The 18,372-nt window shown below is 40.2% G+C and overlaps 1 protein-coding gene across 5 annotated transcripts in view; it reads left to right on the top strand.

The window, feature by feature from the left end:
• The window catches only part of LOC134022944 (CUB and sushi domain-containing protein 3-like), a 403,505-nt gene that overhangs the window by 117,487 nt on the left and 267,646 nt on the right, over positions 1-18,372 (top strand). For all 5 annotated transcript variants that reach the window (XR_009930720.1, XM_062464691.1, XM_062464690.1 and 2 more), the window contains exon 5: positions 11,146-11,353. Coding sequence is in view for 4 of the 5 variants with exons in the window: in XM_062464691.1 (XP_062320675.1) it covers positions 11,146-11,353 (208 nt within the window). In the remaining variant the exon portion in view is untranslated. The remainder of the gene's footprint in view (positions 1-11,145; positions 11,354-18,372) is intronic.

The raw sequence follows: 18,372 nt of genomic DNA, 5'->3' as shown, positions 1-18,372 counted from the left end.
GTAACGTTCCGTTGTACGGTTTAGGCTGAAATTAATTATTTTCACGAACAGATTGACAAAGTTTAGGCTGTGGCAATGAAGTTCAGGTTAGTAGTTAGATAGACTTTTGATTTAAGTAAGGGGAGTGCCAAACATGTTCTGTCGCCGTTTGACTTCCTAAACAGCTGTGTAGATGTTTTTGTAGTGTGTCTCATGTAGGCTACAGCGTTGCAGTGAGCAACACTGGTTTGAAACCACAGGTAATGATAATTTCACCAACAAATCGTTTACTTGTAATGTCATAATAAATCCTACAACGAAAATGTATTTGTGAGGAATGTTTATTTTAATGATTGAAAACAGATGCATCATAGACCACTGTAGTATGTGTTGCCCGGGTAACAGAGGCTAATGTCATGCTAATGCCTCAGTGAAATAGTAGACTACCGTTTCCGAAAGTAGATGTGGGCCTACTTCCTTAATAATATCAGCTAATATTGTACATTACATTTTACAATTGTGTTTCACATCACAAAGTAAAATAAGTAAATAGTTATCACCCTGGCCTCTTTGCTTGTGGCGTTTCTGCAGCTGCCTTGCAGTAAAGCTATAGTTAGCCTAGCTATCCCCCAAGTTAACAGATGCAAAACGAATGTTCTGCTACAGGTAGTCACGCGTGTTTTCGTGACGTTAGTAACGTCAGTGACTGTGGCTAGCAAATTAGCCACCGTTAGCTTCACTTTTTGCCACAAAAACTTAACTTGAGCCTAAACCATGCAACGGAACGTAAATAAAAATACAAGCAACTCAATCGCTACCAAGACGAAACCTTTGACACCTAGGTTGTCTATGTAGGCCAAATATTGACGAAGATTTAGGAGGGCAAAAATAAATAATAATAATAAATATATATGTGAGAGAACAAAGGTTGTGCCCTTGCCGAAGGCAAATCACACCCAATTATATGATGCATACATTTGGGCATCCCAATTTATAGCACCTTTTTACTAACTACAAGTATAAGTGTGAATGATAACATTGATGGGTAACATTGTCTAAACGTCCCTTAAAAAACAGCAGTTTAATGCAATCTTTACCAAAATGGACAATTCAACTTCTCAACTGAACCCCTGATGCTGACTCATCACCAACCTGCTCTACATCTGTAGCTTCAGGGTGCTGTTTTTCCTGCACAGTAATTCATCACTTTAATACAGACACTAACCATGCTTAGTTGACTGCTGACATTGGTCAAGATTACAGGGATAGCCATATTACTATCCAAGGGATCATATAGGCCTACTTATTACCAGTTAATATCACTTTTGAGTTGCTAGCCTGCTGGTACTAGGCTAAACTAGCACGGCCCCATTATGTGGGTAGGTTATCTTTATCCTTCTGTCTTCAGCAAGACCAGCTGCTGCTAACACACTGGTCGAAAGATTGCAGACGCTAGGGATAGATTTAATACAAGCAAAAGTTACATGCTCTACTACACTAACAACTTTCAAAACATGTTTCCATTGTAGAATGGGTGGCGATGTAATGCTTACAGTTTTGCGCTAACTAACGACCTTCTCTTGATAGCTACTTACCAGGTTAGAGGTTAGATCCTTTGATGAATCTTTTACATTAAAACATAAATATTAGTGTATACTCACACAAAAAATGCCACAGCCATCAAAACAAGAACACTCATGAATCAACAACCAACATTTTAAAGTGAGGCTTAATCGGAAAAAAACTTTTGTGTAGGCTTACGTGTGGCCTACAAAAACAAGCTAAACTTGGCATGTGACTGACTGCCTAGTATGCTCTGACCTGGTGCCTGTAGCCTTGGGGAGGGAGCTGCTCTGAGGTCTTGGGGTGGTGCAAGGACTGGGATCTATTTCCACCTGATCCCGTTTGCTCAGCTTTTTGAAGAAGTCTGCTATCTCACCCTTTCTTTTAATGTTTGAAGTGAACCCTAAGCAAAAATAACATGTAGGCCTACACATCCAATTACCCACATTTGAGTCCAATTTCAATCTTAAACATATCCCCATTATTATCTTCAATCAACTACCAGCCTTTAAGTTACTAGATCATGGCTAGCCCTACTCTGAAATACGTATTTCAAACAGGCATTATACAATAGCAAACAGGGTAGCTATCTGACTGCAGTGTTCATCTTTTGTAACGTTAATAGATTGATAAGGCATCTCATCAAGGAATCTTAGCAGTTAAAGTACAAACATAGTGTAGCGACCCACACCAAAAGACGTGTGTTATATGTTAGGCTGTTAGTTGGTTGTTTACCAGTAGTGTGCGTGGTCCGACATGCCAATCAACCTACTGTCTGCTAATCACGGGAATGCCGAGAATGTTCGGATGCCGGGCATCCTGGTGGTTGGCGAAGGGGCATCAAGGGTGGTTGGGCAGGGGGGATGGAGCATTCGAAGTTGAGACCAGGTTTAGCGTCTGTTCTTTCTGTTACGTTTGGGTTTCACAAGAGATGGTCACTATTGTTTTGTGGGCTACCTTTCTTTTATTTAGCGTGGGCTAGGGCCAAACAGCTGTTTGGCTTACTAGTAGCCTGTGTACCGTGTGGTTAATAAACGTCAATTTGGGAACTTCATCTTATGCCTGGACGATTGTTCCTTTCTGACCTAGCTAGTCAGGTCATCACAATAGATTTCAAATGGCTAAATGATAGGCCTACTATTGTTGTATTAAAAGTGTGCTATATAAATGAAAAAAACTAAATTGAATCAACTACATTTTTCTAGCCGTACATTTGCGCTTCCCTTAAAGAATCTGTGACAAATATTGTATCAAAGTCACACAACAGAGTCCTGTAAACCCAAATTTGTCAAGTTAGGCTTATCCGGACGTGGCAACATCATCTCATCACTTCCTGTAAACATATCAACATCAAAAACATATTCAACTTAGTTCATCATTGCATGCAGGCAATCTAGAAACTGCTCCAGCTAGTGTCAGCACTAGCATTTTCCCTGTGGAATAATCATCATTGTTAGAGTGAGCCCCACATGATAAAACTCTCAAAGAAAACTTAAAATCAAATTACAGTCAAACTCCAAATAAAAGTACATTGTAATTATTTTCTCTCTCATTTCATAACCACATTGCATCTAATACCTTTATCAAAACTCTTAAAAACCTCTAGATTTTACTATTTTGACTTAAAATGTTTGCCCATATACCTCTTTAAAGCATATGCATAGTTCCCTTTTCAGAACATAAACCAATCATCTCTTCACATCCACAAAACGTTCTCTTGTTTCATTAAATCCATATTCACACAGTTAAAACTGCTCTTAGAATAAGTAATTCATGCTAGAATTACGCTACGACTCGCAATCACGTCAATCAAACAATGCCCATACGACAAAAGAAAATATAAATTCTCCATTTTTCTTTTTAAACCTTTAAATTAACAATTCAACAAGAGTAACATAAACCCGTAAAACAAAACCGTATTCTTTAACTTCTCAAAAGTCTTATTAAAGCATGTAATACAGAACACTTTTCCGTCTATGAGTTCATATTATTCACCAGCCATTACGCCCTCAACATGCGTAATGTACGGACAATCCTTCAAATCTCAAATTTGCAGACCAAATTAACCCAAAATGAAAATATTTAATTTGAATATTTAGTAGTTTGTATATGATTTAATGTAACACTTCTCAGCTCTCAATTACTCGTAGTTTTTACTAAACGAATCAACTCAAATAAACAATGTCTACCAGCGCGCATTTCAAACTCGAATCAAACAAACAGCCTCTCAGCGCTTGTTGGAACTCAAGACAAACAGCAAAACGCTCTGGGAAAAACCTTTTCTCCTTTTCGTTTGACCAACACAGCTGGTTGGCGTTTACCTTCTATTCACTTAATTTCGCTAAAGTATAACTTTTCCAATCCAATCATAACTAAGTTATGAACCAGGGGTTTAATTTCTGCATTTTTATTGAATAACATCACACATCACAGATTCTCCACTCATAAATAGAAGTTCTGGTCTGAAAGGCTTTAAAACCTCCCTGTTTGGCTAGGAATTAGAACAAATATTGATCACGCATTTGTTAACCACCAAACTTCGAATTCATCTAAACTGACTCATCTTTCAGAAATAATACTCACATAATTATGCAGAACCACACCCTCTGGGATCACCTTTGTAAAACTTCAACGGGACTCTTTTAGCCCCCACCTTTCCTCGGAATCGGTCAGGTCCCCCCAAACCCCCCCGTAATTCGCACACTGCTCATCACCTAACATATTTCAAAAGTAACCAAATTAATATGTAGAATTCGCTCCAAATTTATCTATTTCTCTAAATTTGCGTCTTAGTCAATTTCTCAATTTCCGTCTGCCCATGCGTCATGCGGTTACTCATCCTGGATCTCAAATAGCCTGTTACCCGCCGCCATCGCTGTTGAGTCAGTCTGTTAGTTTGTTAGCTAATGTCGTTGCTATAGTTGCAAATTCAACTTCCTGGACTCTCCTCGGTCTCAAGACAGAGCAAAATGCACTTCCTCCACGTTTTCACCGTTAGCCATTAGCTATTAGCTAACAAAGTCACAGCCTGGATCTTTTCCTCTCAGATCCCAAAGCTATCCTAGCAATTTGTAACAGACTTTGTTCAACAGACTGGCCTAAAACGGAACTAAAGTCATGTCAACCTTTCTAATCACTTCTTCATAACCCCTTTACATATTTCTTTAAACAACAGTAACATCTGTGAACTCCCACAAAATGAAAATAAAATAAAAACCATTGATTGCTTCCATGTCAATGGATATCACTACGCACATGTGTTGAAATCAAATGTAGATATTGTAACCCCGTTCTCATAATACAAAACCGAAACATTTCCAGATAAATGCAATACGTAAACAAAAAATATTCCTTAAAGATCCTGTAAAGTGGAATTAAAAACGAGTTTCAAGTTCACCACACCACAGAATAATGTGTTATTAACTACCCAACCAAATTTGAATGAAAAAAAAACACCGACAAGTATGTTAAATTAGGCTTTGAAATCGTAAGAAAATCATCAGTCTTCTCTGTTCGAGACTGGGGGGGCGTGTCGTCTGAAGGAGCTGAAGCTCGGCCCCCTCGCTGGAAGGCGCCGCCTCTCTCAAGTAAGCTACCTACGACCCAGATAATGGACGCTACGTCAAGCCGAACAAAACAGTATAGAATTAGAATGTATTTGTTCAATGAGTGAAACATACAGATGCATATAAATGTAATATTCCCCTGAGCTGTAACACAGGAGTAAACATTTACAGCAGAGACAGCAGACAGTGAGCTCTCCAACTACTTCTAGCACATTAGCTACCATTTCACCAAAATACCATAATTCTACACCGAGTAGCCTAATATCAAGTTAGCGGTTTGCACTAATTATAGCAGAGATACCTCTGGAAAAGTTATCTATCATAAATATAACAAGCACACAAAACTGAGTGATGAACTGCTGGCGGCGGTGGATGGTCCAGGTGCGACCGGAGGATGAACGGCCGGGGGGGCAATGCTCGGTACGGCTCCGCGCTGCAAGAGAAGCCATGTGTTGGTGAACCCCGTCTGTCTCTGGTCCATGTTAAAACTGTCCGCCGTGAAATGGTCAGTGGCGCAGAGGCGGCTGTTGGAGTTTATCCGAAGCTTTCCATGAGCGTGGCTCTTCACAAAATCTATCCACCTATTTTTCCTTTCATTATCAACAGGGAACTTAAATGGCGTTGCAGCGCAGCTGGAGGTCTTGCATCCAGGGAAGATGCAGTTGCGGGTGGTGGGAGACATCCTGAAGCTAGCTAGCTTGCTGATGTAAGCTACAATAACAGTACAGCAGGAGGAGCCATTCAGTGATCTGACGTAGATGGGGCGAAATGACGTAGATAGGGCATTTTTTGGCTCCGCCCATTAAAACCTGATCTGAAAACTGAAGAGAAACTTTTCTTCAGTCTATCTCCACATTTAAGTGCGACAAAGTTTTAGCGCTTTGCACATGCTTTCAGGAACTCATTTCACACGTATATAATGTACTTAGAAGCACAACATGGAATTTACTTTACAGGATCTTTAAACAACATTTCCGTTTGAACACATAACTTTCTATAAAAGTTTCAATAAACCCCGGGATTGTAATTCTTCAAATGAATATCGCTTTTGTTGCCAAAACTGGCCTTTACAAATTATCTGACCCAAGAACCGAAATTTCCAGCGCATTATTCAATATCAAATCAAGCTCCTAATATAGAAAATCGGTCTGTACATAATTTCCAAAATCAAGAGTATGGCAACTCACAATATATTTTCTTAAGTTTGACAAAGAAACAGAAACACACATCTGTTTTCCAACCAATACATTTCTCAATTCAACGTCAAATTCTCTTTAAAATTAGTGTTTTTTGTTGTTTTTTTTGCACTCATGACGGGTGTGGGCCACTGCACGCAGAATGAGCTTCAACTTCCGCTAGGCTCAAGCGCATGCGCCTCTTTTCAAGTGGAGAATTCAGTCAAAGAATTAACATTAGCATTTTCAAAACAGACTGTCTTCGTCTTCAAAAACAAATGCCTTCTGGCGATAATCAGACCGATGTAAAGTCTAACATCAAATATATAACAGTTAACACAAAGTTGTACAACAATATAACAAGTCAATCATCTCTCCTCTACCAATAATGTCATAACCGATAAACATCCATAAGAATCTGAAGAGAATATAACATAAGTTCTCTCCAAGTGTTTAATCTGTGTATGTGTGTATAAACAATATACGTCACAGTCTCATGGGTTAAAGCCTTACACCCCCCCCCCCGGTCCCTCCCCCTACCTGCTTGCTGTCTTGTCTGGTTTTATTATTTAATGTATTTATTTATTTTATGACATTTTATTTTGTATATTTTATTAGAGTTGATTTTGTAGATTTGTATGTTAATTTCATCGGTGTGAATTATCACATGATCAGCTTTAATGTAAAATTGTCAGTTATTATTGTGTCATTGTATACATTTATGTGAAATCCAATAAAAAGAATTGAATAATAATAACAATATACGTCACCAGTTCGGAACTCATTCAACTTCCGGTCACGAACCACTCTAGTTTGCGAAGGCTCGCCCCCAATTTCCAGAAAACTTTCAACAGTGATGACACATCTCCGGACATTCACGTAAATTTTGCTCAATTTCCCACAGTTAAAGCACGCATTTTGGATTGATCATTCCTAGCAAATCGTGTTGGCCTACATGTTTTTCAACAGCATGTCAACACGCTCTGCATTGGCTTTGATCAACCTCAACTCAGTGCTGTCCCTTGAGACAGAAGCAATACCAACCAAGCCTATAACATTCTTTATTCCAAATACAACAGGGACTCAAACCCTTTTTTACCGGAGAGGACTTTCACCTCTCCTTCTTTTGAAACGCAAAATAATAAGTAGGCCTAGCCTATAGGCAATTGCAAGTCAAAGCACAAGCCGCAATCTTTGCGGGAATCCAAAGCAAATCTATAAACAAATTCCAGGATCCTGCTTTCTTGACTTATCCTAATCTTTTCTTCTTTTTTTCTTCAAATCGTATATCAATTTACCTCTGCACAAGCTTATTTCGCAATTCAATAAGGTCCTTAAAACAAAACGACCCCACACTCGGAAATCCACATTTATCAATCCATATTTGCATTTGCAATAAACTACCGTTACCATACTTTTGTTTCATGTAATCGATGTTTGGACAGGTAAATTCTGCCTCCAGACCATTGTTAGCCCTATTCATTTTTCGAATTACAATCCATATTTGACCACATTAAACCAACAATAACCAACAAAGGAAAATGAAGACACAATTACACCTTTTCTTTTCTAAAAACTTTCAAATTCCGACCTGACAACTTTTCAATGAAAATATACCCCAACTGCACAATCGTAAATTACAAATATTCAAACCAAAATAAAAATAATTAAAATTTTGATTTTTGTAATTTGTATATAGCTTTTACTTTGACACAATTAGTTACTCTTACTTCATTTAACCTCCAAATACATAACTTGCAATTAAAACAAAAAATGAACACGCGTGTAAAAACTCAAACCTTTGTTTAGAAAATTCCTTCAGGATACGTCCATATTTTTCTTTTTTTTTGTTCTTCAACTTCAGGGACTCAAACCCTTTGTAAACACTCAGCTGGTTACCTCACTAGTATGCTTTTACTCTCGGGACTTAGAATCACGTTTAGGCCACGTTAATAAATAAGAACTGTTATGACCACCAAAGCCAATACAATTTCTCAAACTATCACGAACCCAACATATTCTAATCCTAGGGTCTTAAACAGACACATAACACGATATCACACGTGAATTTATCACCCTCTGTGTGTTCGTCAACAAACTTCCTCTATATGTGTCTGTCAACACACTCTGCAGGCTTTTTTTTTTATGACTCCCACGTAAAAGATAGGTTCATCAACCTTACCTTATTAATTTCGTACAACTTCACACGCACAGGACATAGTTTTACCTCTGCCCAATTACTAACTTAACCGAATTATTGGCAATAGCCTAAGCAACACACATTTAGACAATGCAATATCACACAGTGACCAAAAAGAATATCTCACCGGTTCTTTTGAAGATCCCGCGTCAGCCACAAAACGTCCAACGGGCGCCCCCCCTGGCCCTGCTGTCTCACGCATGGCGGAAGGAAAGGTGGCTTTTTGCCGGAAGATCAATTCGCCGAGGGGAGCCGGCTGCTGAACGCCGTAGACCGATCGAGGATCCCCCTACTGGCCACCAAAATGTCATGGAAGAATTCAAGTGGCACTGTGTAGATCTGAATAGTCAAGATGGCGGTTTCAATACAATTGATTTAGTTTGTACAAATTAAGAATTAACAGAGTACTCTGGACCGGTCATAGCGAAAGACATGCAGATGTAACCTACAGGTCGTTCGAGAGAGTGGTGAAGAACAACCCTAAAACCCTGCCTTATATAAACTTAGAACAAATGGTTCTTCTGATGGTCAATCCATCAATATAGCGGTCTCTGTGATTGGCCAGCACTACTCATTGACAGTTTGACTCCACATCAAGTGTCCCATAGTTCTTTGATGTCACAGCTCCCTCTCTAAATGAGGAGATGGTTAATGATACACAAACAGGACACAGGACACAATCTCCTTGGCCAAAAGATTAGGTCGGCTCGCTCAACTGAGATAACAATCTCCCCCAACCCCCAGACCTAACTAAGACCCAGAGGTATCATAAATACCTTAAGACAATCTGAGTGTCCATTCTACAGAGTAAACCACACCACAGAGCCTCAGTTTCTTACATTCGTCTGTCTATAACAAAGGAACTTACTTTTTACCGCTTAAAGAAACATAGATATTGTAACTATGTCAAAAAATGCCATCACAGGTTCACACACGGTGGACGAGAGGGTAGCCTCCCTCCGCCTTCTGGTGGGGGGACGGGTCCTCACTGTTGTTTGTGCTTACGCACCAAACGGCAGCTCAGAGTACCCACCCTTTTTGGAGTCTCTGGGGGACTCTGAGCATTGAAGTCCTCCTGGGGGACTTCAATGCTCATGTGGGCAATGACAGTGAGACCTGGATGGGCGTGATTGGGAGGAACGGCCCCCCCTGATCTGAACCCGAGCGGTGTTTTGTTGTTGGACTTCTGTGCTAGACACGGCTTGTCCATAACAAACACCATGTTCAAGCATAAGGGTGTCCATATGTGCACTTGGCACCAGGACACCCGAGGTCTCAGTTCGATGATCGACTTTGTAGTCGTGTCGTCAGACCTAAGGCCGAATGTCTTGGACACTCGGGTGAGGAGATGGGCGGAGCTGTCAACTGATCACCACCTGGTGGTGAGTTGGCTACGATGGTGGGTGGGGGGGGGGGTGGGGGTGGGGGGGGACATTGAGTCAGAATGGGCCATGTTCCGGGCCTCCATTGTTGAGGTGGCTGACCGGAGCTGCGGCCGCAAGGCGGTTGGTGCATGACGCGGCGGGAACCCTCCAACCCGGTGGTGGACGCCGGAGGTGAGGGATGCCGTCAAGCTGAAGAAGGACGCCTATCGGACTTTATTGGCTGGTAGGACTCCAGAGGCAGCTGATGTGTACCGGCAGGCCAAGCAGAATGCGGCTTTGGCGCAAAGTGGGAGGAGTTCGGCGAGGGTTGGACTCCGCCCGGGCTGCCCTTTATCACCGATTCTGTTCATAACTTATATGGACAGAATTTCTAAGCGCAGCCAGGGCGTTGAGGGGGTCCGGTTTGGTGACCTCAGGATCGGGTCGCTGCTTTTTGCAGATGATGTGGTCCTGTTGGCTTCATCGGGCCGTGACCTTCAGCTCTCACTGGAGCGGTTCGCAACCGAATGCAAAGCCCTGGGATGGGAATCAGCACCTCCAAATCTGAGGCCATTGTTATCGACCGGAAAAGGGTGGAGTGGAATCTCCGGGTCGGGGAGGAGATCTTGACCCAAGGGGAGGAGTTCAAGTATCTCGGGGTATTGTTCACGAGTGAGGGAAGAATGGAGTGTGAGATCGACAGGCAGATTGGTGCGGCGTCCGCAATGATGCGGGCTCTGCATCGGTCCGTCGTGGCCGTCTCTATTTACCAGTCTATTTACCAGTCGATCTACGTTCCTACCCTCACCTATGGTCACGAACTGTGGGTAGTGACCGAAAGAACGAGATCGCGAATACAAGCGGACAAAATGAGTTTTCTCCGCAACGGCCCCAATTTCTCATGTGGCTCTTCAGGAAAATGTATCGCCCACCCCTGCTCTAAGGGTTCTTCTACTATTTCTCGTTCTATTGAGCACCCTTTTATTTTTTAGAGTGTACAGAGTGAAAAGGTTGTGAGCATTTTGGCATAATAGCCTCCCATGTTCATTTAATATTTGACTTATATTGGCTTCTTATCTTGTAGGTCTCAGATGTTGTGCATCTTAAACCCGTGAACCAACGTTGAATAACCTTTTATTCCAGAGAGAAAGATGGAGAGGATTGTGGCAGCACTCAATTATCTTCCGATCATGAGATTTCAATCAGGGACATACCTGTAGGCCATGTGTCTCAAACTGGGCTGTACAGCATTGCATTGATCTTATGTGAAATTGTGTGTACCTTCATTTGATTGGCAGCGGAGGACACCTGTGGTGGGACAATCAGGGGCTCGAGCGGGATCATTTCCAGCCCTGATTTCCCAGGTGACAGCTCCAGTAGCGGGGACTGTAAGTGGACCATCCTGGCCGACCCTGGAGATACCATCTCGCTGGTATTCACAGACTTCCAGGTGGAGGAGAAGTCGGGCTCTCTGGAAGTGGAGGGTTCAGAACCTCCAAATATCTGGTGAGTCAGGATTACATGCTTAGTTTCTGACCTTGTTGTTGTGTAGCCCATCCAAATGGAACCTCCCTCCCTGGAATGTCAGTGTGTATCCCATTCATGTGCCCAATGTTTACAGAAAGGTCCTTGTGGTTCATGCTATAGAATATTCTATCTAGGTTAGTCAATAGCAAAAGTAATGCAACAGTATATTACAATGACACACATTTTTCTTTTCTTTTTTCTTGTTTTGTGAGTTAGGTTAAGTGAAAAGTTTAGAAACGTTTAGTTTAGTCAAAAATAGCCTAGCCTAAATGTAAAAAAAATCTTGTTGTGGAACAACAGATATATACTATAAGCATTAATGTTTTGGAATTTTGAATGGAAGCCTACCAAATAAATAATTAGCAGTGTCCCAAATATGTGTATCATGCTAGGCTTTTTTCCTACTACTTTAATATAATAATAGGTGGCCAAGCAGCGAAGCTGCGAGGCACCTATTGTAATTGGTAGTATTATTGGGTGTGCTCACGCCTTTGGCGCGCACAACCATTGTTCTCTCACATATATATTATTATTGGGTGTGCACACGCCTTCGGCGAGCAAAACCATTGTTCTCTCACATATATATTATTATTTATTTTACCACCCCGAAGGATCTGTCAATATTTGGACTACATACACAACGTTGATGTCAAAAGTTTCGTCTTCCGATTGAGTTGCTTGTATTTTTATTTACGTTCCGTTGCATTAGGTGGTGGGCCGAAGCTCAAAATCGTGCATTTGAACGATCCCTGGCGATGGAGGAGCTGGATTTTTCTGTATCGCTTTAATACTTTTCTACAACCCTTAAAAAATGTGTTGGCATGTCCAGTTCTTGCACATTTTTCAAGGAACAAACATTTTGTGTCTTTATCGACACAGGCATGTTTTCCGGACAACTATGGTCCGCATCCAATAAGAGCTCATATACATGACACCTTCATGAAATCCACCAATCGTATACCCCTATATTCAAGGCGAGTAAAGTAGGAAGTAAACATTCACATTTGCATTTTAGTGAGGCGGTAAATTGTCAGTGGTCGACTGGGTTTCAAATGTATGTAAAAAAGTACAACAAATGGCTAATTCAGGTATTCTCTAAAGAAACATTGCAACATTCCACTTAAACAAGCATATTTGTTATATTATTGCGCTGCTATTAGTAATCAGAGCAAGTTAACAGTTAGGTGATAATGAGAGCGACTTACAGTACTGTAAGTCGCTCTGGATAAGAGCGTCTGCTAAATGACTAAATGAAATGTGCAGAACATTGTTCAAATAAATGTACAGTATTGTTTTATGTGTGTGTTGCCTAAACATATAATAATGACATGAATCAATGACATACGTAATTATAATTGGTCAAGAGTAGGTATACCATAGGTATACCACATCAGTAACACTTATCAATACATATTGACATCTCTGCACACTTGGAAAACCTCATTAGCATAATACACGCATGTGCACAATTAATTGTATTGCTAGCAGTTTTTCAAGGCCACAAGTAGTTGTAATCATGCGTATGCATGTAGGTAGCAAACCAAAAGATTTAATCTACCCATTTACTGAAGCTAGTTGGTCCAAGTTTGTTCAGAGTCCATTGCAATTGCAAAATTGACAGCAAGGAAAGCATTCTTGCAGAAAAAGCAGTGGAAATATTCAACTTAAATTCAGCACTTCAGAAACATTATGCTAGGTCAGTGGTTCCCAACCCTGGTTCTCAGGGCACGCCTGTCCTGCATGTTTTAGATGTTTCCCTGCTCCAACACACCTGTTTCAAATTTTGTTTGTTAAATGTGTCTGCTTAGAATGTAGTGTTTTATTGCGTGGTCATTGTTGTGGTGGTTTACCATTGTAACCATGAGTTAAATTACTGTTACGTTTCATAAGAAGAGCTGGATTCTTCAAACGTCAAAGCTTGCGCAGTGAATAGCTTCTTTCAGCTAAGAAATTGCAGTGTAACTTTGCAAGGGCCCCCGTTCTCGCTAAGTGACTTATAATCTGAGGCGTTTGAGGGGCTCCTAAACATTATAATATATTAGTAAGTAATAGTAACATTTAATTTATTAGGTTTACTTCTTGAAGTACGTACATTAATTGAAAGTGCACTTAAAAGTATTGCCCAGTATACTTTGAGGCTCTTTAGGAAGTATACTTCATGAACTGAAAGTGCACTACACAGGTTACTTTAGAGTATTCCAAGGTATACTTTGAAGTACTTTAGGAAGTATACTTGATGAACTGAAAGTGCACTACACAGGCTACTTTACAGTATTCAAAAGTAAACCTTGAAATACACTATAAGTGTACTTTAAAGTGTACTTAGTGACCTAAAGTGGGCCAATTCAGTTTACTTAGTACAAAAATAGTATATAAATAAGTACACTGCTAGTATACTTTAAGTAACATGATAATAGTATTCTTTTTATAATAAGTATACTTACAAAATAAACTTGAAGTATACTTCTTTTTTGTAAGGGATACTACAGTGGTCTATGATGCATCTGTTTTCAATCATTAAAATAAACATTCCTCACAAATACATTTTCGTTGTAGTATTTATTATGACATATTACATTACAAGTAAACGCAGAAACGCCACAAGCAAAGAGGCCAGGGTGATAACTATTTACTCATTTTACTTTGTGATGGGAAACACAATTGTGAAATGTAATGTACAATGGGCCTCATTCACCAAATGTTCTTACAAACAAATTTGTTCTCAAACCCCACTTACGCAGTTTTCACGAAGATTCTGGCATTCACCAATGTTTTCTTATTTTGGATTTGTTCTTAGGTAAGAACAGAATTTACGCACACCCAAGAGCACTCTTACGCACAATGAGAGCTGACATGTTAGCGCAAAATAGGGAGTCAGGTGGCTGAGCGGTGAGGGAATCAGGCTAGTAATCCGAAGGTTGCCAGTTCGATTCCCGGTCATGCCAACTGACGTTGTGTCCTTGGGCAAGGCACTTCACTCTACTTGCCTCGGGGGAATGTCCCTGTACGTACTGTAAGTCGCTCTGGATAAGAGCGTCTGCTAAATTATTAAATGTAAATGTTAAATGTAAAAATAAGTAGTTATACCTTTTTCGTCCGTTCTAATTTAAAATTGAATATTTCTCTCCTTTATAATTTTCCAACTAATAATTTTCATGATTTTACACATTTTTTTTGTTTGTTTTTATAAATACACACTACACTTACACTTCTGCTCATTTGTAAAGCACTTGGAATTTCCATTGTGTATGAATTGTGCCAGGCCTATATAAATACAGTATTTTATAATCGCTATGACAATGTTTTCAATACTTTTAACAAGTTTCCTAAACTCTTGACACAGTTAGCACAACATCTGTCTGTGTTGGCTATACAATTAACACATTTCTTGTTGCTTTGACACAAAATGCATAGAATAAACACAAATCTTAAATGCTTGAACTTCTTTTACACACCAGCTCAACCAAGACCAAAACAATCGATTTATACTACCCATTTTACCAATGCTTTCACACTGTATGTTGGAACAGATAACATGTTCAAAACCTAACTTATTGGCTAAAGCCAAAGTGAACAGCTGTTCATATTGTAAATTGAAACACAAACATATCCCCTGTATTTTATTCCATTGCTACTGAGAAACAGTTGGTTGAAGTTATGCAAATACTGTAAATCACAGCTGATTCCCAACTCGGAAACACTCAGGTGTATACAGTAAGAGGACCTCTTTGGGCTGATCTTATGTGGAAAAAGAACAATACAGAGAAACACGAAGAAAGAAAGAATATGTAATGCCTGCACGAGGGAGAGGAAGACAAGTACCAGGACAAGGGAGAGGAGTGGGGCAAGGGAGAGGAGTTAGAATGTGTGGTGGTGCTCAGAGAAGGGCCAGAGCTAGGGTAACTGATGAAATATAGTAAATGGCAGTTATATTGCATATTTCTTGCAGTAATGTCCTGTTGCAACTGAAGCCTTTATTGCAGCAATGATGTTTCTGTCTTTTTCAATACAGTAACCGTACATTCTATAAAGCTACTCTGAGATGGGTCATTCATTTTTTGTTCTGAATTTATGCAACAAAAGAAACAAAATGCATGCATTTACTAAACCCAACATTTTTTTTTTTAAAGAGGCTTCAAAAGAAACTGCACACAATCTATGATCCATATACTGTGAGACCTGACACATATACTGTATAATAGAATGCAGTTTCTGTAATTTCATCTGATGTTAGTGTTTTTTTATGACATGTGCCATGATTGATTAAAGATCCTGTAAAGTAAATTCCATGTTTTGCTTCTAAGTACATTATATACGTGTGAAATGAGTTCCTGAAAGCATGTGCAAAGCGCTAAAGCTTTGTCACACTGAAATGTGGAGTTAAACCGAAGAACAGTTTCTCTTCCGTTTTCAGATCAGGTTTTAATGGGCGGCGCCAGAAAATGCCCTATCTACGTCATTTCGCCCTATCTACGTCAGATCACTGAATGGCTCCTCCTGCTGTACCGTTATTGTAGCCTACATCAGCTAGCTAGCTAGCTTCAGGATGTCTCCCACCACCCGCAACTGCATCTTCCCTGGATGCAAGAACTCCAGCTGCGCTGCAACGCCATTTAAGTTCCCTATTGATAATGAAAGGAAAAATAGGTGGATAGATTTTGTGAAGAGCCACGCTCATGGAAAGCTTCAGATAAACTCCAACAGCCGCCTCTGCACTGACCATTTCACGGCGGACAGTTTAAACATGGACCAGAGACAGACGGGGTTCACCAACACACGGCTTCTCTTGCAGCGCGGAGCCGTACCGAGCATTGCCCCTCCGGCCGTTCATCCTCCGGTCGCACCTGGATCATCCACCGCCGCCAGCAGTTCATCACTCAGTTCTGTGTGCTTGTTATAATTATACTAGATAACATTTCCAGAGGTATCTCTGCTATGAGTTAGTGCAAACCGCTAAATTGATATTAGGCTACTCGGTGTAGAATTATGGTATTTTGGTGAAATGGTAGCTAATGTGTTAGAAGTAGCCTAGTTGGAGAGCTCACTGTCTGCTGTCTCTGGTGTCCATTTTTACTGTTACAGCTCAGGGGAACATTTAATTTATATGCATCTGTATGTTTCACTCATTGAACAAATACATTCTAATTCTATACGGTTTTGTTCGGCTTGACATAGCGTCCATTATCTGGGTCGGAGGTAGGCACTAGGGGCGGAGCTTCATCTCCTTCAGGCGACACGCCACCCCAGTCTCAAGCAGAGAAGACTGCTGATTTTTTCACAATTTCAAAGCCTAATTTAACATACTTGTCGGTGTTATTTTTTTCATTCGAATTTGGATGGGTAGTTAATAACACATTATTCTGTGGTGTGGCGAACTTAAAACTCGTTTCCAGGTCCACTTTACAGGATCTTTAAATGTTCCTGTTGAAAGAGAACATGTGTTAGTGTTTTGGTAGACATGGTGTATTGTTTAGTGTATTTTTGTGTTATGAAAATGAGTGTTTGAGTTTAGTTTACATTGTGTTATTTTTAGCATGAAATTAACAGTTTTGCCAATTGTGTGTGGTAGGTGTGTTGGTGCATTAAGAGTTAAGGAAACTTGTTAGATGTATTGAAAAGATTGTCATGGTGATTGTAAAAAAACTGTAAACTAGCCTTGCTTTGCCTTCAATTCAAATCAATTATGTTAACAGGGAACGTTGCCATCCAATAATAAGTGACTTATCACTGTATTTATAGGCCCAAAGTAGGCTTATTCAGCACACTAGGACTTCACCACACAATTGCGTATTTATTGCTGCTGCAAAATTTTGCAGATCGTTCCCTGAGGAGGGAACACATCTTCCTTGACCATACCGATTTATTTGCAGAGAGCGACGAGTAGGCTACCTGTTGGAACGCTTTAGGCTACAAAGAGCAGTCCTCATGGATATTTGTAACAGTCAACTGATTTCTAGGCTATGTTTTTTTGCTTTAGAATTCAGATTAAAGTTAAACCATTTATTTTTCACTTCATCAGTTCTGCGCCCTTCTCCAGATACAGCGTTCACTGCATGAGTAATTGCATTCCATGCATCGGTTTTATTTACTGCTTTGTATCCACCGCTGACGCTACTAAATATCATGTGTCGTTTGTCGCTAACTTCTTGCAGCTGTACCTCCACTTCAGAATTACAAAAGTTTTTCTATGTTTTGTTGAGGCCTCCACCGTTTTTACCACGTCTTTTTGAAATTTCTCTGAGTGTGCACACAGCCCTGCCATTGCATGCCCTTTTATGGGAATTAACGGGGCGTTTACCTATGCTAAATAGGAGCAACGGGGCACAAGCTTTCAACTTACACATATTGGGATTCATCATTCTAAGAACACACCTGCGAACAATTCTGCTGTTTAAGAACAGGTCATGAATCACACGTAGATTTCTCTTAGGAACTTTCTTAAGAACAAATTTAAGAAATAACTTAGGAAGATATTGGTGAATGAGGCCCAATATTAGCTGATATTATTAAGGAAGTAGGCCCACATCTACTTTCGGAAACGGTAGTCTACTATTTCACTGAAGCATTAGCATCATGACATTAGCCTCTGTTGCCCGGGCAACACATACTACAGTGGTCTATGATGCATCTGTTTTCAATCGTTAAAATAAACATTCCTCACAAAAATGTTCGTTGTAGGATTTATTATGACATTACATTACAAGTAAACGATTTGTTGGTGAAATTATCATTACCTGTGGTTTCAAACCAGTGTTGCTCACTGCAACGCTGTAGCCTACGCGAGACGCACTACAAAAACATCTACACAGCTGTTTAGGAAGTCAAACGGCGACAGAACATGTTCGGCACTCCCCTTACTTAAATCAAAAGTCTTTCAATAGGTGAAACTATCTGACTACTAACCTGAACTTCATTGCCACAGTCTAAACTTTGTCAATCTGTTATTAATTTCAGCCTAAACCGTACAACGGAACGTTACATCGAATTCAACCAACGCA

Source organism: Osmerus eperlanus, chromosome 7, assembly GCF_963692335.1.
Source record: "Osmerus eperlanus chromosome 7, fOsmEpe2.1, whole genome shotgun sequence".
NCBI lineage: Eukaryota > Metazoa > Chordata > Actinopteri > Osmeriformes > Osmeridae > Osmerus > Osmerus eperlanus.
This window is presented reverse-complemented; position numbering and strand designations above follow the sequence as displayed.